Source organism: Dryobates pubescens, chromosome 7 (assembly GCF_014839835.1).
Source record: "Dryobates pubescens isolate bDryPub1 chromosome 7, bDryPub1.pri, whole genome shotgun sequence".
NCBI classification, from domain to species: domain Eukaryota; kingdom Metazoa; phylum Chordata; class Aves; order Piciformes; family Picidae; genus Dryobates; species Dryobates pubescens.
Genome location: NC_071618.1, coordinates 15679597 through 15701521, shown reverse-complemented (window position 1 = coordinate 15701521; position 21925 = coordinate 15679597). Strand labels below are relative to the sequence as shown.

General features: G+C 38.8%; 1 protein-coding gene across 1 annotated transcript in view; it reads right to left on the bottom strand.

The window, feature by feature from the left end:
- The window catches only part of STK24 (serine/threonine kinase 24), a 67562-nt gene that overhangs the window by 24403 nt on the left and 21234 nt on the right, over positions 1–21925 (bottom strand). The window contains exons 3-5 of the mRNA XM_054162982.1: positions 6169–6225; positions 2583–2691; positions 2313–2470 (exon numbers count right to left, since the gene is read on the bottom strand). Of these exons, the coding sequence (XP_054018957.1) occupies positions 2313–2470; positions 2583–2691; positions 6169–6225 (324 nt within the window). The remainder of the gene's footprint in view (positions 1–2312; positions 2471–2582; positions 2692–6168; positions 6226–21925) is intronic.

Sequence of the window (21925 nt, the reverse complement as noted above, 5' to 3'; positions counted from 1 at the left end):
AAAAGAAAGAAAAGTCGTAGGCTGAGACAAGAACAGTCAGTAATTGCAATAAAATCCATCAGCATCATTATTATTATTACAAGCATAAATTTTTTTTTAAGTAATGGTAAAATTGCTACAAACTAGCATTTTATCCACCATATTCAAGTGTAATATGTAAATATGGGGTAGGACTCAAATACTGGCATAAAGGTAAATAAAACATGCACAAGATTTTCCCTCAACAAGCATCAGCCAGTATTACCAGTAGAAACTGATCAGATTAGACTGCAGTTTTCCTGGGGTTTAACACTGTCTTATAGATCATTCTTATTTACAGATTGGAGAAATGTGGTCTACAACAGCGTAATTCAACTGTTTAAACTGAAACAGTTGACTAAAACAAGTTAAGTATTTGGTCCAAGTACCTTCTGAAACACTGGCAGTATAAAAAACAGTATCATAGTTTCAGGCTGTGCCTTTAAGAAAGATAGCTACAAATTCTCTAGCTGAATAGTTGGGTGTAAAAAGGAAAACAAGAAAGATAATTCTAAATGAATTTCATTGGTCAGATGAGTGGGATGTAGTTTTATGATCTTACATTCTTCTCTCACTCCGTCTCTTTCTGTTGGCACGCTGCCTGCTTTGCTGAAGGACTCTTATCAGCAAACTAGAGATAAGAATTACCAGCTTTCTAACGATGCTTTTGAACTAACTGAAATTCCCCCAACATCTCTCCTTTTCTATTTTCTTCTAATTAACCAGAGGAAAAAGGGAGGGGAGAGGTTACGGGGGGGAATGGGGCAGAATCCTCCTGCCCAAGGAGGATTTCTCTGATGTTTTCTTTTTGTAAATACTTGTATAATATTGTAAACACTGTAGATTTCTGTACCTATTCACTGCATTCCATTATTGCTTGTAAAATACAGCTTCTTCCCATTTCGCTTCCCCAACTGAGTTCAGCTGAGCTTTTGTTGATGCATGTGGGTTAAACTATCACACCGAGTAACCAAGAGGATAAACTTTGAAAAGAGCAATGGGCTTGAGCAGGAGTCAGTAAATGTATTTGTGACTGTTTTAGACTGTGCCTTTAAGAAAGGGACAGTTGCTGGAACTCTCTGGCTGAATGTTTTGGAAATAATAACAAAAACAAGATATTCTAAATGAATTTCATTGCTAGATTGGTAGAATGCAACTTTAAGTTTTAGTTCAGTTTGAATCTCTGTCAATTCAGTTCTGTCTCTTTCAGCCTGTCTGTCTCTCTCTGAGCAACAGCTGCTGGACAGAGTTAACCTTGAACTAACACATAAGAATAATTCTTGCATACGCTTTGAGCTAACAGAATTTCCTCCTGAATAATTGCCTTTTCTCTCTCTCTAACCCTTTTTGGGAAAAAAGGGAGGTGGGGGGAGAGAGGGGGCACAGGGAGGGGACCCTCCTGGCTGGAGGAGGGAGTTTTGTTCTGTATTATGTTCTTTGCTGTATATTTCTGTATATATTGTAAATACTGTATATTGTGTATATATCCAGTGCATCTCATCCTGCTTGTAAATATAGCTTTAATTCATCTCTGCTTCTCTGACTGAGTTAGCCGTGGTTTCTTTGAGTGGGGGGGAGAACTGAACTTTCTCTCACCACCACATAATTCATTGGTGCCCAACTGGCAACTGGCACACCTAGTATCATGCTGGTGAGCATATGGAGACCAGTCACAGTAATCACATATCTATTGTGATGCAATTGCATATTACAAATGATATATTGTGCTAGTGCTGTGATTTCAGTAGCACTGTGCTGCTACTGTACCACTCTGCTAAATCAAAATCCTGTGTAATGTGCATATGATATTCAACATTAAGCTCTCCCTGTATGGACTGTTTAAAAGAAGATTGTCAGAGAGTAGCATAGATTTATGCAGCACATACTTCCACAGATGAGTAACAGCACTTTCAAGCAACACTTTCACACCTACCAAATCTATGTTCTTCAGCAGTGTTGGTGACTACTTCTTTTTTCTAAAAGCAAGTGGAGGTATACTAACATTTTATATATATTTGCTCTCTTCTTTTTTTAGACAACCATCAAAAAATATTCCTCAACAGAGTGTAACATTTCTTGCCATCTGGGTGGGCCTAATACACTAGGAAACTTTAGACATACGACATAAATGAGGAAAGCTTCTTTCCTTGCCAACACCTCTTAGCTGCTCAGTATCATCTAAACATGCACCTCTCTAAATACAGACAAAATTATCGGCCACATTCTGAAGATCAACCTATGTAATTCAAGTCAAAAAAGGAAAGGACTTTGTCTAATGCCTGGAAATACCTTACCTTTGAATCATATGATGATTGCTTTATTACTTCAGGTGCCATCCAAAATGGTGTTCCCACAAAGGTATTCCTCTTTATCTGTGTATCTGTTAGCTGTCCTGCTACTCCAAAATCTGCCAGTTTTACTTCTCCTTGTTCAGATAGCAATACATTAGCAGCTGGAATAAAGAAGAGGAAAGAGGGGAAATGATGACATTTAACATTGGGAGGGTGCTCATTTATATTGCATGAGCTCTTCTAATATTATTACAATACAAATAAAAAAATTACCTTTAATATCTCTGTGTATTTTCTTTTCTGAATGCAAATAATCAAGTCCTTTGAGTATCTCCCTTAATATGGTAGCAATCTGGGTTTCATCTAGTGAGCCAGGTTCTAACTACGAGAAACAAAATGCTTTTATGTACATATATATAAAAATATATGTGTGTGTGCATAAAGGGGAAACAGAGAGAACAGAAATAACGCTGTTACTATAAAAAAGACTATAAAACTCCTTCAGTCACGCCTCAAAACCTCCAGTGTGCTAACTTGGTGACATGAGATACAACTCAGAATATTCTTTTGTAAAAAAAAAACAAATACATAGTTATAAACTAAGCTGCCTTATGAACAATAGGCAAATAAATATTTTTATGTACATAAAACACTTTTTAAAGTTTGGTGAAGGCTCCACAAAGGCAGTTTCAAGTTACTGCTTTGCGGTCAGGCCATAGACATATACACTGAATTTGAAAAACTTATATGCTCTAATCTGATTATGAGCATTACACTGAATTTAGATGTCCAACTCCACCAGCCCGTATATGGACCCAGATCTTGAAGCCCGATAAAGAAATTAAGGCATGCAAGGTACCACATCAATCACACAGCCTATTACTATATACTACAAGGAATTTTGTGAAGCACTTTAAGTACAACTCAAACTGCTAGGCTGACAGAGCATTGCATATTTTAATAAAAAGTTAATTTTCCTCACATAAACCTGAAAGTATAAATCTGAAAATTGTTAGAACTAAAAGTTCCAAATCATTAAATTCTTATAAGAAGAAATAGCAGTGGTAAAATATCTCAGAGCTCCCTTCAAGTGATGTAAATTCCAAATGTATGTACACCACTAAGTCCAAAGGTACAGGGGAAAGGACACTACCCAGAGAGGCTTTTTAACCAATAAGAGTCTTCTAACTCACTCGACAACAGCAGTCACTGAAACACAAGTCAAATAGTTGTATCTCGGAAGCTCTGCTATGTGACAGAGAAAGCAGTTCAAGTAAAAAAAATTCAGGTAAAAACTTAATCACATTAGTCAGAAACCCTCAACTAACATGAAGAAACAGAGGTAAAATTCTGTATAATGTAAACATTGTACATGCTTTACCTTTGCAGCTTTACTTGCAGTCTTTTTTGCTTTTCTTTAGCTTTGAGAACATACACAATATTGCCACGGTCTCTGAAACCCACTAAGACTTTCTCAAGGTTTGGCTCCAGCTAGGCTGCAAGCACCAGTTCAAGAACTGGTAGCATGATACAGCACATCTAATGAGGTAAAACCTCTTTTTGTCAGATGTTAGCTCTTCTTAGTGGGGAAGAAGTTGGTGAAAAGAGGCTAAGGCTGAGGATATTAGTGCTTGTACCTCAGTCACAAAACTAAGTTGTACTCAAAGATGAACAACAATGTCACATTTAATGCAATTACTTGGCCTTTCTCCTGTAAGGCTTGATTTTCAAAACAGCCAGTGCAAATTCAATTACAGAAAACACCAGACTAACAGGGCATGTATACACTTCAAACATGGAATTCCAGCTTCCCATTCAGTCTTGCCTTTAGTACATAAGAAACTGTGCCAGCTACCCAGCAGATTCCAGCTGTCCAGCAGATTCCAGCTGAGAACCATAATGTGGGCGTTAGGACTAGGAAAACATGCAGCAAAATGTAACTGGAAAGTGAATGAAGTGAAAGATGCTTAATACAGACTTACATGATGATTTCAGTCCTGTGGCACAATTTCTTCATTAACATTTTCTGATATGACCAAAGACTTTGTACTATTTCTAGGCAACAAACTTAGGGAATAAACACACTGCCATCACACAAGTGAAATGTGTGTGCTTAAAAAAAGAAAGACAGACAAGGAAAGATGATAACATCTGTTTTCTTCCTGCTCTTTTGTATCTTTTTGAAGTTGAATACAGTAATAACTAATTTATGGAAGCAAACTCAGTTTCTAGTTGCACTTCTGTCAGGAAAAAAAAAGTCACAACAATAAACTTTTTTTCAGCAGATCTTTATGGGAAATATCAACTCCTACAGAAACACAGAACTCCTTCTAACAGGATGTGGAAACTAAATGGATTCCAAAAAGTAATTACAATTAAAATATGGCAGCACAACCACAGAAAACCCATATTTACTACCCTCTCCTGTCCTCTGGATGTCACCAGCAGAATTCCTCTAGACTGGCATTTTTCCTTTCACTCTTTGCTCAAGCATGCATTAGTTGCTCCAGCTGAGAACAGCCAACTGTGCTACAGAAACACTCCATTTCAGTTGGCATGACAATTCTCAAACACTTAAAATATCCATTTGCATGTATTTTTAAACCCTCACGATAAATAAGACAGTGTGTGGGTTTGTTGCCTTTTTTAAAATAGCTCAGCAAACAATCTGCACTGAACCCTCTGAATTTTGGTTCAAACCTGGATACTCCAACCTAGGTGCAGAATGTGGCCCTTGTTCATGTTGAACTCCATACAGTTGGTGATTGCCCAGCTTCCTAGTCTCTTCAGGTCACTCTCTAAGGCCTCTCTGCCTTCACGAGAGTACACAACTTCTCCTATTTCTTTGAAATATAATTTCTAATACCAGTCCAAATTGTGTTCCTGTCTATTTAGACTTCAATGAGACTTCAAACAAGGAAACTTTTGTTTGTTTGGTAGTGGGGAAGATATATTAACATGTATACAAGTTGTGGTGGCAAAATCAAGAGAATTTTTAAAAGAAAAACACACAACTGTTTGCAGCCACTAGAGCTCTCTGGCTGACTGAAGATTACCATTCTAAAATGTTTATATTCTGCTTCCAATATTATGTTGCTTAGTGCCCTTCCATCTTGTCATGGGTTGAGCCCTATGTCCTAACCATAGATGATATCTCCAGAGCACCAGAGCGTACAAGGAGCTGAACAATCCATCCCAGTGGGTGGTCACAGGAAATTAAGTCATTCCATTCCCAGAACGCCCACATCTCCCCTTTTATATGGGAAAAGCACAAGCTATCCACCCCGCTTCCTCTCCTTCACTCTCTCCCCTCCTCCCAGAGGGCTTCCTTAACTTTGCGATGCAGGGGAGTGGGGCTTGGAGCAGCCTGGCTGGGGCCTGGAGCTGGCAAGCTGAATTTTAGCTGCGTCGCTTGGGTTTGGTATGGGGGGACAGAGAGGCATAGGGGGCTGGGAATTTGAGGCCTGGATTTTTGACCTGGTTTGGAGGGAGGTTGTATGAAGCTTTGGACTAAAAGAGGTTTTTGGAGAACTATTTTATATGCTTTGCACTGTAGTATGTGGTTATGAATAGCATCTCCATTTAAACGTTCCGATTCTATCCAAGCCTGTGTGGAGTGTTTTCTCTTTTGAGAAGGGTTAAAGAGCTCTGTCTCACTCATTAAACCAAGACCGATCTAGACAAATAATCAGTCTTACCACTTAGAAAACAACATTTTCCTGACATTGACAAACACTTTTCTCCTTTACTAGAAACAAACTTTGTCATAGCCAAACAACATACTATAGTTTCCAAAATTATAATGTAAGACAATAATTAACTGAGGTAAAATGACAAAAATCATACATAATGTACTTACTAGATCAAGGGCAGAGCCTCCACCTAGATATTCCATTATTATCCATAATTTTGTATCCTGCAAAACAAAAGCAACCAAAAAATATTGTTTAAAAAAAAACAAACATCAATTATTAAGTTCATGAGACCTGTTCCATTCTTCCTGCGCAAGAAAGAATTTAGAGTTCTGAAAGACAACCAAAGTTTAGCTGCTCCTCCAAAGTATCTTTGGATTAGTGAGCATCTGAGAAACTTATCTTTTAAAACTCCTATTATAGACATTTTATAGACATAATATAGACATTATAGAAAAATATGTCCTTCTTTTGTTTATTATTTCTATAGATACTCCGAAATATTTTCTTCAGACTGAATCCTGTCTGGGTCAAATTACATTTAAAATTTATTCTTCACATCTCTGCAATGTTTCATTTCTTTGAACAGTCATCTATCTCTGAGTTGAGGAAAAATACTGGTAAGTTTTCTCCACTAATGCTGACCTATCAGATATATGGTACTGAATTTTGGAAGACCATGTTCAAGAAAGATAAAGCAAACTAGTAATAGAGATTATTTAAGATGACTAGAGCAATTTGCCAGCTTTATCAAATTGCATGTGAATCTTGATACACACAGGAACCTTTAGCACAAGATATACAACAGAATCATAGAATTGTTTTGGTTGGAAAAGACCTCTGTGATCACTGAGTCCAGACATCAACCTAAGACCACCATGGCCATTAAGCTATGTCCTGAAGTGCCATTTCCACACATTTCCTGAATGTCTCCAGGGCCAGTGGCGCTACCACCTCCCTAGGCAGCCTATTCCAAAGACTTCCCTGACACAATTTCAGGCCCTTTCCTCTCATCCTATCACTAGAGACTACTGATACTAGAGACTAAACTCCATCTCACTAAAACCTCCTTCCAAGTGGTTGTAGAGAGCAATGAGGTCTCTCCTCAGGCTTCTCTTGTCCAGACTAAACAACCCCAGTTCACTCAGCTGCTGCTCATAAGATTTGTTCTCTAGACCCCTTACCAGTTTTGATGCCCTTCTCTGGACACACTCCAGCAACTAAATGTCCTTCTTGTAGTGAGGGCCTCAGAACTGAACACAGTATTGGAGATAGTGTCATCAGTGCTGAGTACAGGGGCACCATCACTCCCCTACTCCTGCTGGCTCTTGATACAGGCCAGAATGTCATAACACATACTGTGTTAAGAAATGGACCAAATCATGTGGAATACTGTGTCCAGCTCTGGAGCCCTCAACACAAGACATGGAACTGTTAGAGTGGGGCCAGAGGAGGGCCACAAAGATGATCAGAGAATCACAGAACCACAGAATGTTAGAGGTTGGAAGGGATCTCTGGAGACCATCTAGTCCAACCCTCCTGCCAAAGCAGGATCACCCCAGGCAGGCTGCACAGGAATACCTTCAGGCAGGTTTTGAAAGTCTCCAGAGAAGAAGACTCTACAACCTCTCTAGGCAGCCTGTTCCAGTGCTCCATCACCCTCACAGTAAAGAGTATTTTCCTCATGTTGAGGTGGAACCTCCTATGTTACAGCTTGTTTCTATTGTTCCTTGTCCTGTCACTGGGCACCACCACTGGGCACTTTCAACTTGACACCCACTCCTTAGATATTCATAGATGTTGGCAAGATCCCCTCTCAGCCTTCTCTTCTCAAGACTAAAAATCGCCCCAGTTCTCAGTCTTTCTTCACAGATGTTCAATTCCTGCAATCATCCAGAGGGCTGGAGCACTTCTCCCATCAAGACAGGTTGAGAGAGTTGGGATTGTTCAGCCTAGAGAAGAGAAGCACCAGGGAAACCTTACAGCAGCCTTCCAGTATTTGAAGGGGGCCTTCAGGATAGCTGGAGAGGCACTTTTAACAAGGGCATGTAGTAACAGGAGAAGGGGTAATGGCTTCAAACTAGAAGAAGCTAGATTTAGATTAGACATTAGGAGGAAAGTCTTTGCCATGACCACGGCAAGGCACTGGAACAGGTTGACTGGAAAAGTTGTGCAGGCTCCAACCCTGTTAGTGATCAAAGCCAGGCTTGACAGGGCCTTGAGCAACCTGGTCTAGTAGCCCATGGCACAGGGTTGGAACTAGATGATCTTTAACATCCCTTTCAACCCAAACCATTCTAAGTTTCTATGCTTTCTTTACATTGTTAGCATCTTATTCTCAAGCATGGTAAGACAAGCAGTTTACCTTCTCCTTGCAGCACCAGCCTTGAAATGTCTTTTAAAGCAAAATTGTAAATCTACCAGATAGATATCGAATTGAAATAACTGCATGGAACATATAGAGGATTTTCTTTTAGTTTTTATGATTATCAAGTCATATTATCATTTGTTGGCTTTAACTCTCTGCACAAAACACTCAGAAGACACTTCTAACATAAAAACATAGGAGTCTCTCAGACAAAGGAGCACGTGAACAGTGACAATACTCATTTACTTTATCCTGCAAAATAAAACTTTGTGTAACAGTAACAACTCGCAGCCAGAGCAGGTAAGACCAATACTTATCTATAAGGATCAGTAATAAAAGTAATAAATCTACTGTAGAACATGGCTTTTTTCTAAATCCCCTGAGGGATTAAAAAAATGTTAGTCCTCACTTAAGCCTTTTAGCCGTTACTATAGGTGTAGTTCCATCTGCATCTGTCCCATTTCTGGTCTCAGGATGCACCTGCTGTAGGAAAATACACACAGCCCTCGCCACCTACCCCCAGTTACACGAACTGTACTATTTTTAGGTAAGACCTTAGATCAGAGTTCCTTCATCATTCACTTCCTTTAACACAGAGAATCAGCTACATTTAGATACCTTTCTTCAGGCATCAACTAATATTGTTTGACAAACATAGTCTTGTTGAAAATATTACAAAAAGCAATTAAAAACATAAACTATCTTAGTGTCTATGTAAGCGTTGTGATGCTTACTTTCTGCAAACACCACAGATATTCTACGAATTACAGCTCGTCTTGGAAAAGTCACTTGTAGCACTACAATACCTGTTTTGCAGCTAAGTGCTTCTCAGGTATTTCCTGTCCCTTTGAGGCTCTACATCCTAACAATTCCAGAATGTTTCTTAGAAATGTCTTAATAGTAATTTCATCTTCAGAACTCTTCCTAAACTCAATTAAAAAATTTATATGCAAATTTTGCTTCAACCTGATGTCTTTCAAAGCTACACAAAATTTCCTCAATATTCAAATTTGCTGTGCCTACAAAATTTACATTTAACTTTGACACTGACTTAAACACAAGTATGTCAATTGTATCACCGCTTTTTGTTTTAGTGGAAATGTCTGGGTGGAGAAGAACAAGGCAGGACAAACAAATCCCTCAATCCTCTCAAAAAAACCCCAAACCCAAACCAACCAAAACACCCAAACACCTCATCAGGAAGTCAATAAGAAACTAATCTTCCCCTTTCTATCATCTTCATTACCTTATAATTTAAAAACTTGATATTAAATTTCTCAAAAGATAAATTATCCATAAAGATAGATGCTAAATTTTCCAGCTGAAAATTAGAACTCAAGAGGTAGCAAAAAATAGCTTCAATAGTTAGTTAAGAATATACTTTTAATAACATAGTTACATAGTCATGTAACACAATTACACAAGTACAGATTAAGACAATTCATGGTCTTTTTAAATGATCATTTCTCTATTTGAAGTCTTTTCCTGATTTTCTTAAATCTTTTATCTGCAACTTTCTTTCATCATTAGCTGTTGAAGCCACATGTCTGAATTTACAGTCTAAAAGCCATGGATCAAATAAACTCAGTAACACTACATTTTAAAACAAGTAAAGCATGGGCATGCAGTTAGAGAACACACATACATAGCTTTATCTGTATCCCAGCGTCATGCTAAGCAACAACACTCTTATCATCATGGTATCTTTGCATCTGTAGCTCGAGATTCAAAGTGATTTTAAATTCCCTAGGGTTCCCCCTTCTTGCCACAGAAATAACACTCAACTCGATGGATGTGAAAATGCAAATAAACACTTTTGGTGAGGCAGCTTTAATTAATTGTTTAATCCATATTCTACCTTAGAGCCAGTAACCTATATGTACTTATTTTACACCTTGTAACAAACAACGGCACAAAGCAAGTAGAGCACATCTATCAACTGACTGTGGAATCACAAGAGCTACATGACTCCTTCTTTCCTTCCTTTCCAAAGTATCTCTGGCATGTTTCACATTCCCCAACACCTACTGTCACTTTCCTTTTTAAAGCTGCCCAAATTATTTTTTCACTTGCACTTACCACATTCTTCTGTATACATTCCCCACTTTTCCTCTCAAACAGAACACCAAAAGCACTAAATTTTCTTCCACAGCCTTGTTTAGTAACTGCATATTACATATAATCACTTATATTTTCAATAAGATGTTATGCCTATATACTTAGACAAGCAACATTCAGTGCTCCATTTTAAGATCTGAAATGAAACCAGCTCTTCTTCTTTTAAGCATCAGTCACAACACAGCATTGAATTTTCTTCTAAATACAGCGATGCCATAATGAGCCATCAATCCAAAGTTAGGATTGCTATTTCTCATCACATAGATTTCAACATAGATGAGCACATTAAGGAGGGCAAATGGAACATTTCCTTTTTCATAGTAGGAATAAGAGGTTTTCCTCTGATGCTATGAAATTGAGGAAAGGAACAAATTTGGAATCTAGAAGAAGCTCTGATACAGAAAGGCAAGGTTTCTGCAAATCCTTTCCAAACTAGTGTGCTCTTCGCAAGGTCTGACTTCTGATTTTATCTCTGAAAACACACAAAACCCTTATAATAGTATCTTCACATCTAATAAAGACATTAAATCCAGGAAAGTATTTGTAAAATAAGTGCAGTTGCAGCAGGCAAAGACATAAAAATCAAGGCCTACACACCAACACCATCCCCCCCCTCAAAAAGCCATCCACTAAGAAACTCCTCTAGAGTCTTAGAATCACAATTTAACTGAAATCAGAGAACTATAGAAGACATATAGGGAATTAAATAATCAAGATTAAAATATTTGTTCTAAGGCATTACAAAGTTGATAAAACATCTGTATAAATATGAGAGGCCAATCTTTAAGTTTTTTGTTTGGGAGGGGTTTTTTGTTGGTTGGTTTGATTTTTTTAATGAAGGACACACTCATACATTTCTTAGCACTGTGATATTATATAGGCGAGACTGACCTAAAGCAACCAAGCCACAGTGTATATTGATGAAAATGTTTCTAAACCACCTTTCTTGAGGGAAGGAGAGGTTACAGAGGAACACACAACAGAGTATCATGAAAGAGACTGACTAGCAGGACTTGGAAGTAAGAGCATCAAGTGACCTATGCAGTAGTTTAGTATTGAACTCAAAGGCTTAAATCAAGCAAGTAAATTAATGCAAAATTGAAAACAGTAATACAACAGTGAGCACATTTGTTTCCAAGTGAAATAGAAGCCCTCCACCTACTGTGAGAAAAAGAATTTCCCACCTTAAATGTATTATGAGAACAGGTATTTCCCACTCTAAATATATGCTAAACAATTCAAAACAGAATAGAGGGTATTTATAAATATGTATAAAAGGCTTCTTTAGTTCTGGAGACAAGCCATCCCGAAATTCCACTCAGAATCTACACTTACAAACACGTTATATCAATGATCACAAGCTAGAAATTACATATGTGACTGAAATTACACAACAGATTTGCTAGTCAAATGAAGAACTGGCTTAAGTTGATGTATGTACTAGAAGTTTTACCACTGTCAGATTAATAGAGAAACCTACATTACCAAAACTTATCTGAAAAGAACAGATTGGTTCCAAAACTCATCTTGTACTGCACAATGTGACATGTGATATTTTGTTTAATAAAAATGTCAGTTTCACTGGATATATACCAAAGTAATATGGGACGGGGCTGGGGGGAGGAAGAGGCTTATATTTCAATACTGGTATATATTTAGTGTTACTCTTCACAGTGATTCACCAGAATAAGAAAACAAAATTAAAAGAACCATTAGATACACAATACAGGCAACAGGATAACCTCTCACCAACTTCCTGCTACACGTTGTTACCACTCCTTGTGAGGATTTGTCTTCTGTTAACTTCACATATAAAAACACCCAGGGAAGTTTGACAGCTGTGGCAACAAGAAGCTTTCTCAAATACTTGCATGCTAGTTCTCAGCTGCCTGACTTGAAAAACACGATGCAGAGGTCATGGGACTTGTCCTCTGTATCTACTTTAGGCAACCTTGCCCATTGATTCCCTGTTTTGGAAGTTAAGAAGGATTTTTTCTCCCCAGGATCTCTTTACACTTGTGCTTTTAAGATCTGGCACAAAAAGCAGCTGTGCAACACACTGAATATAGAAGCATAAAGCCACCTGTTTAGAATGGATCTGAAAACATCTATCACTCTGGCACTCTTCATAAGAAAGGAAGAAATTATTAACCAAAGAGAAATACATCTAAAGGACTATGATCACTCCTATATCTGAATTCTTTTCACAATGTTTTCCTTTCCTCACAATCACTGAGCACAGCTTCAGGTACCATTTTATTCATTCACCATCTCCTTTCAAAACCAAGACACACATCACTATTAGAACAGATGCCATTTGCTAAAGTGAGCTCTTGAACAATACAAGGTGTCTAATGTTATTCAGCAAATGCATGGTTTTGGCAAGGAATGCAGACAGCTCCACCTCATGGCCTCAACTCTTGTCTTGACTAGTTATAAATATGCCTCTATATATTAGTGGTTCAATTTGAATCTATTCAGAACCAGATCCAGTGCTGCCATAAGCCGACATTGCAAAATGCACAGTATTTCACTATGTGCTTTTGTTCCATTCTTTCCAGTATGGAATCCTTGGACATGGGAGGTAAGCAATCCACCCTTGAACTTCAAACAGCCTACGCAGATGTCATGTAATGTCATATAATAACTCTTTTGACAGATGAAAGGGATGTGACAAACAACAGAGTTACTGATCATGAAAGTTATTCGCATAGTAGTTTCTCCGAGGTTTGAACACCACACACACCAAATTCTGTTAGTGCAAGTAGTAAAAACATCAAGCCCTTCCCATTGTAAATGGGCAAACTGATTCTACCACTCTGTATCTAGGGTCCTATGACTGTTTAACAGCTATTACAGAAAGCCTGTAATGTTTTTACACGCTTTTGGAATTGCTTTCACAGGAAACAGTTCAGAAGAAAACATCTATCTTTCACTGCCAATTCACATCACCTTCCTAAGACAGCGTAGTTTCTTCTTAAAGGCAATCTCAGTAAGTACTACTTTTCTTCCAAGTCTGATGACCAAAAAAGCATTACCCAGCCTCATTACAAGGAAAAAGAATGCCACCATCATTCCAACACTTCCTAGAAAGCATATTGAACTCTATCATGCAGTTAATCCTCCACTTGAATGTGTTCTGGCAGTCTATCCATCAGCTAATGTTCTTCCATCTGTATTTCCATCTACTACTAGAGGGGGAAGCTATTTGTTTATTTTATTACAGATTTCATTAAATAAAACCCAACTGTAGTATTTTGTAAAGATGCTTGTTTCAGAACACCTGAAATTCAGGTGCTGTGGATGGAAAACTGTCACTTTGAAGAACAAGGAATAACATTTTATGAGAGAACAAGGCTAAAGACACCCCGGTTGGCTTAGCCAGCAAAAATTGTCTTCTCCCTCCCTTTCCTCCTTTCCCATCCTGTCACAGCTAACAGTTCAAGCTCTAGAGCAGAGTCTGCAAGTAATGTCCAGGGTTCTTGGAAAAGTGAAAAATAACTGAAACACTAATTGCAGTGGATTAGCCATGGTTAACCATGGAAATTAATATACTGCTTGGGGGCTTCTGGAGTGTAAGAGAAGCAAAAGCAGATGCTATAAAATACAGAATAAAATGATCTATTCTTCAGGAAAGTATGAGCAAAATTCTAGCCCCACTGAAGTAGATCATCTAGTGTACTACTAAAGACAGCAGTTAAAATTGATTTTGCTTCTTAAATGAATAATTGAAATTTACTATCAATTTGAAAGGCTTCAAAGAGAAAGAACACTGCTGTGAATATCAGTTCCCTTGAGGAAAAACTGATGAAACAGTAAGTAGATTTACTTTTGAAAGGAATTCTTTAAGTATTTAATGAATCAAAGAGCCTCCAAATAATATAATGTTTCCCACATATAATTAGATCTCTCATTTTATTAGAATGTACATGCATTAACAGATATTTTATTGAATAGAAAGCAGACTTGGAATTCCTAGCCCTGTTTCTATTCCTCCTTGCTGAATTCTTAGAGAAGTAGGCAAAAGACCAAATTTGGTTTTAAAACATACCCCAACAAAACCACTTTCAGTGTCACTCATGCTGAAATGCCACTCAAATTAAGGAAATAAAAGGTATTTTTGTTTCCTTCACATCTGCTTACAGAGGAGGGCAACCAGTTTATACAATTAAACTATATTTGTGCTTTCCTTGTTTTACAAGAACAGAATGAACCTGGTAAGATCTACACAAGCTAGTGTGCCACTGCTCATTTTGGTGCACTCAGCAATACCTTGCAGAGATTAAAAAAAGAGAAGTGTTAGAATAATTCCCAGAAAAATATTTGCCATTTTCTGAAATTTTCCTTTGAATGTGAGTACTTGTTTTGACTCTTAGAACACCAAGAGAAGGGCTATGGAAATAACACATCATGGAAAGATTATCTATTAAGAAAAAAAAAAAAAACCCAAACTCCTACAGTTGAACAAAGTGTAGAAGATTACAGAAGAAAATTTTCCAATGAAACTAAGGCATTTGTTTAATCCAAAAGAAAACTCAGCCTTTTGGAAAAAATAAACAAAGAATAACCACACACGCACACAAAAACCCCCACCACGCAAGCACCACACAAAAACAAGTAACAATACTCCACATCCAGGCAAATCTCAAGCTAATTAATCTATCAACATAGCCAGGACCTGTACACATTTAAAGTCAGGACATTCTGCACATTGTTCATAATATCCATAGGTAAATCTCTTCCAAAGTTATGTAAGTGTAAAATTAGATGGGGTATTATTTTATAGGATGAACCTCTTCTTTACTGTCTCAATGGATTTCAGTTACAATCTTTTTGTTTATACAGTAAAGCCCACTAAGATGGTATCTAGGTGGCAGTTACTAGAAGTAATCTACATAGCCAGAAAGCTCTTAGTTAGCTTTAAAGAAGTCAAACTAAGAGCTAAACAATGTTAATTTTATCATAAGTGAGGAAAAACAAGGCAAACTTCATGGGACTTAGTAACAGATATATCTTTAATGGTCTGAGTGCCAGCTCTGCTCTCTAAACCCACACCCTTGAGAAAAAAACAATAAAATTACCTGCTCAGCAAACACAAAACACATTTACTAATGGTTTACTACACACTCAAATATTCCCATACAAAAAGACAAAACCCAACAAAATCTAACCAACCAAACCAGAAACAAAATGCAACAACAACAAACAAAAAAACCCCATAGAGGTCTTCCTTATGATTCCAGTCATACTCTTAATGGGTTTCATATAACATTTATTGGATTAAGAAAAGCAAGACCTACAGCTGAATATTCATACCAGCAACCTGAAGGTACATAGGGAAGGGATACAAATTACTCCTGAAAATTCTTTTATATCAGAAAAAAAAAAGCAGCTAACATGTAATTTGTGTGTTTAAACTTCTAATGTCAAGGTAAACTTCTGTTTAAGTTACTCTTTCTACTAAATAATCCACAGGCATTTGGAAGATCTAAACAGCTGCATCTAGGTGGCATCTCTAACAAGAGAAAAAAGATAATCCTAAGGATGTATTTCCCTCCAGGAGAATGAAATGCAGTAACTTGTTTCTGGAACAATGTTCACTAGAAATTCATACACACAAGGAATTATGTGGCAATAATATGGATATTAAGGAATCATTCAAAGATGCACTAGGGGGAAAAACCAAACCAAAACAAAAACCAAAACGCCTTTCAAAATTGTTTGGAGAAAAGAGGGTTTGGTGTTTGAGTATTTTTTTCCTCCCTCTAACTTTAACCTTAAGCATCATGAATTGTGGAAAGCTCAAGTTGGAACCTCATCCGAAACATGAAAAACAAGATAAGGGAAAGGCAGGAGCATAAGTCAGAGTACAAAACCAGGAAGGATAAAATGTCTTTTTCCCTTACACTGGGAGCAACATTCAAGATTACTGGCAGCAGTGGACTTCTCCATGAATGCTAATGGGGCTGTAACCAGCTGATAAGGTATCAGAGTTTTTGAAAATTTTTCAGAAAGGAGCCATGAACAGAAACCTTTAGGAGATGGTAATGCTGTACTAAAGAATATTACCACACTGGGGGGCAGGACTGATGGGAAGTATTTTGTCTGGGGAGCATTTCTGAGGCGCTTACCTCCTTTGAAGTCTCTTGGCGTCAGGAAGAATGCTAGCTGTCCTCGGGCTGCCATCCCTTTGAGGGGAGGGAGATACAGACGAGCCCAAAGGTTCTCTTCTAAACACAAGTCCTTACTGCAAGCTGGCCAAAAGGTCCCTGCAATCAAAGAAATCATTGTGGTTTTGCATGTGGCGCATTTATGTCCTTTAATCAAGGTTTGTCAGCCATCTAACATGTTCAACCACAAATGAAAAAAGAAATGCAAAATGCATCTGCTGCGTAGCCAACGCAAAACAGAGACTAAGAGAAGAACTGTTCATTCCAGTTTGGACACTATGAGCTCCACCAAAGACACAGGCAACACGATTTTTCAGACTATGCAGAACCACATCAGCAGACAGTATTTGATGCATGTGTATAAGTTAAAAAAAAATAAATCTGTTTCCCTTTGGAATAATTTTCCAACACACTGAAACTCCTCCCTTCTTCAAACCTCAAGAAAAAACATCATATTTTCATTTCTAGACATGTGTACTAGTCAATGTACTCTACTATCCAATGCAACAGTCACTCTTCAACAATTATCTCTTGAAATTACCAGAGCAGCATACAATTAATCCTTAAATGCATTCCTTTTGCCATAAGCTAGTTGTACAAGTGCTTGCAGAGCCACTCAATAGGAAAACAACAAGGAAAGTTCTGTCACAGCACTGCTAAAAGATTCTTTCTGCAGAACATTTAGACTTCTGTGTTTTGCATGCCAACATGCTAAAGCCACAAGTTCCATGTTTTCCTTAGTGTGAGTCATCTCTAACAATGTCCACATTCACAGCTTCTTTGGCACATTTCCTGAGCACATGCCCTTCCACCACAGAGATGAATCTTCATAGCCCATCTGTCACAAGCATAGGCATGTCATATTAAGCACATGATTTCCCAGAGCTTCAAGCTAATACGCAATTTTGGTTTGTAAGTCTTCTATCGAAGTATAGTACAGTAGAGGCAAAAAGGCATATATTTGTTCTGGCTGCAAAACCACTTACTAGCTAGTAAGAAAAAGCAACTTATACAAGAACTGTATATGTTTCACTTCCTAAAGGAGTACAGAACACACTGTGTGTGCTGAGTCCATACTCTTTTTTCTTCCCACATGCCTATAGCCATTTTTCCTTTACTTGCTTCAAATAATAGCAGTGAGAGAGTGAAAAATCCTGTTCTTTACAACCATCATTCTTAAGATTTTTATTACCTTGTGGGGATGCCAATAGTTATTCCCCACTTCTCTGTCTACAGGACAAATAACTACTTCATAACCATAACTATCCAGTTATTACCTTATGGGGGGGGGGGAGGGGGAAATCTAAATGCAATCTGTGACAGATCATTTCCCAGAAAGTCCATTTAAAGAGGCACGTGAAGATTAGTGAGAGACTTAGATGGCTCTATGACAACCCCAACCTTTCACCTATTCACCTCATACAGTCACAGAGAAGGCAAGAGACAAAAATATAACCCATACTTGAAGCTCCACATGAAACTGAACTTTACAGAGAGATATGTAGAATGGCTAGAAACAAACTGTATAAAGTCCCAAAATGAGAAACTGGAAGCAAAAATAAACCAGCATTAATTTACAGAATTTATTCATCCAGATAAACTGCATTACAAGAAAAGCAGAATGAACAAATGAACCTTGTATCTGAAGAAACCTGAAATGAGGAGCTTTTTCTCCAACAAAATGTCAACTTACTTGCACCTGCGTATCTTTTCACTGGATTAGTTTGCATCAACAATGTTCACAGGTTTTATGAATTATTCCCCTCTCTAGACCAGAGCCAATCTTCCAAAAGAAAACATGAGGCCTTCACTTCCATTATCAAAAATGTAACTACTTTAATGCTGACATCTACTTCTGTTTACTCATTAAACCAAATTAAATTGAATGAAAGGCATAACTCAAATTTACTTCTCCTTCACACAAATATCAATCCACCCATCAGTTTAATCTTTTTTTCACCATTTGGATATATGACTTCCAAGATCTTCTCCATCCCTGCTCTGCAGCCTGTAAATCTTTACAGCTCTTTTCCTTTCATCTTCTGCATTCACATAGCTATTACATTCCACTGCTTCCTTTACACAATATTCATAGGCAAGTCCTTCAAAACTCTTACTACGAGGGAAGTTGTATTTATCAGCCCTAGAATTGGTCAAATTCTTCAATTCAAGGTTTCTGCCAAGCTCATTGCTCTACTCTGTGAAAATACTATTTTTTTTAAAATGTCTTATTATTTCCCACTTTTTCTCTCCACAACTCTTACCCTGACTTCTAAACACCACTAAAAATAACTTCACACACTCCTCACACTATCGTTTCCATGCTGCCTTCTTCCTCCTTTTTGTTTCCTTCTTACAAATTTCTCTTTCAAGGAACTGTTGAACAAAGTAGAGGGGAGAAAAGCCTCAGTACCTCAAGTGACCTCTTTTATCCCAACTGTTGTGCAACAGATTACAAATTTAGTAGCAAAATGAAAAACATAGAAAGAACCTTAAGAATGTGGTTGAAAACAGTGGGTCCTAAATACAGGAACCGCAATCTTAGCTCTAATACACTTCATAAACATATTCACTGTTCAGTTTTTTTTTACTTTACAATAAAGCACTTGCCAATAAAGTTCAATATTTTTTACTTTAACCAACTTTTTTTCAAGTACCAGTTTCTGATAGTTCTGCAATTAATCATTTCACTATACTTAAGAACATGCTCTGTAGTACATTATAATGTGCCACCAGGGTAGATGGCTGACCTGGATGGGCAATGAATATTTGAGTGAATTAAGGGGGGGGGAAAAAGAGGGTGTGTCATCTTTGGAAGGAAGGAGAGGCAACCCATGAATTATTTAAGGATGTTGCTCAGACATGTAGGAAGAAAATTAGAAGGCAAAAGCCCATTTAGAGCTTAGACTGGCCACTGCTGTGAAGGACAACAAAAAATCCTTCTATAAATTTATTAATAGTGAGAAGAGGGGCAAGGACAACCTCCACTCCATAGTGGACACGGAGGGGAATACTGTAACAAAAGATGAGGAAAAGGCAGATGTACTTAACACCTTCTTTGCCTCAATTTTTAATAACAAGATAGGTTGTCTTCTGGACAACTGGCCTCCTGAGCTGGCAGATGGAGGCAGGGAGCAGTGTAATTCCCCTGTGATCCAGGAGGAAGTAGTTGGAGACCTCCTTAGCCACTTGGATCCCCACAGGACCATGGGACCAGATGGGATCCATCCTAGGGTGCTGAGAGAGTTGGCAGATGAGCTGGCCAAGCCACTCTCCATCATTTACCACCAGTCCTGGCTCACTGGAGAGGTTCCAGATGACTGGAAGCTGGCCAACATGATGCCCATCCACAAGAAGGCCAGTTGGACTACCCAGGGAATTACAGACCTCTCATCCTGACCTCAATGCTAGGCAGTATTATGGAACAGGTCATCTTGAGTGCAATCACACAGCACTTACAGGATGGCCAAGGGCTCAGGCCCAGCCAGCATGGATTCAGGAAGGGCAGGTCCTGCCTGACCAACTTGATCTCCTTCCAGGATCAGGTGACTGCCTGGTGGATCTGGGGAAGGCTGTGGATGTAGTCTACCTGGACTTCAGCAAGGCCTTTGACACTGTCCCCCACAGCAAACTCCTGGCCAAGCTGTCAGCTCATGGCTTGGACAGCAGCACTCTGTGCTGGGTTAGGAAGTGGCTGGAGGGCTGAGCCCAGAGAGTGGTGGTGAATGGTGCCACATCCAGCTGGCAGCCAGTCACTAGTGGTGTCCCCCAGGGATCACTTCTGGGCCCCATGCTCTTTAATATCTTTATCAAGGACCTGGAGAAGGGCATTGAGTCCATCAACAGTAAATTTGCAGATGACACCAAGCTGGGGGCAGGAGTTGATCTGTTAGAGGGTAGGAGAGCTCCGCAGAGGGACCTTGACAGGCTGGACAGATGGGCAGAGTCCAATGGCATGAGATTTAACACATCTAAGTGCCAGGTTCTACACATTGGCACAACAACCCCATGCAGTTCTACAGGCTGGGGTCAGAGTGGCTGGAAAGTGACCAGGCAGAAAGGGACTTGGGGGTACTGGTTGATAGTAAGCTGAACATGAGCCAGTTGTGTGCCCCGGGGGCCAAGAAGGCCAATGGCATCCTGGCCTGTATCAGGAACAGTGTGGCCAGCAGGAGCAGGGAGGTCATTCTGCCCCTGTACTCAGCAATGGTTAGGCCACACCTTGAGGCCTGTGTCCAGTTCTGGGCCCCTCAGTTTAGCAAAGATGTTGAGTTGCTGGAATGCTGGTGAGGGGTTTGGAGCTCAGGGGAGACCTTATTGCTGTCTACAACTTCCTGAAGGGAGGTTGTAGCCAGGTGGGGGTTGGTCTCTTCTCCCAGGCAACCAGCACCAGAACAAGAGGACACAGTCTCAAGCTGCACCAGGGGAGGATTAGGCTGAATGTTAGGAAGAAGTTCTTCACAGAAAGAGTGATTGCCCTTTGCAATGGGCTGCCCAGGGAGGTGGTGGAGTCACCATCACTGGCGGTGTTTAGGAAGAGACTGGATGAGGCACTTGGTGCCATGATTTAGTTGATTAGATGGTGTTGGATTATAGGTTGGACTTGATGATCTCAAAGGTCTTTTCCAACCTGGTTAATTCTTTTCTATTCTATTCTATTCCAATGTAGTTATAAAGAATGTAATATTTCTGCATTTATGCATCTCCATACAGACCATACAAAGACCTAGAAGAATCCATTTAATCCAAACAAATGTATAAATTCAAAATTTGAAGTAAAAGAAAGTTTACCAAACAACACAAATTACTTAATGCTCACATGCAAGATCTATTATACAAACACAGTAACTATGTAAGATCACAAGTTTACAACAGAGGTCTCTAAAGAAGTTTTCAGCTGAAATACCAAATATTTTAGAGGTTCATGAGAACATCATTACTCTGACAACTACCTGGTAGGGCCATTAGTCACATTTATAGATTCATAGAATACCAGGTTGGAAAGTACCTCAAGGACCATCTAGTCCAACCTTTTAGGGTAAGAATGTAATTTAAATGAGACAGCCCAGCACCCTGTCAAGCTGGGCCTTGAAACTGTCTAATGTAGAGCAATCCACCACTTCCCCTGGGAGTTTATTCCAATGTTTAATAGCTCAAATGGTGAAAAAATTTTTTTCCAGTATCCAGCCCAAATCTACACGGTAGCAACTTGGACCCATTACCCCTTTCTTTACCATGTGACTCTCTGTAAGAAAGGAAGCCTTCCTC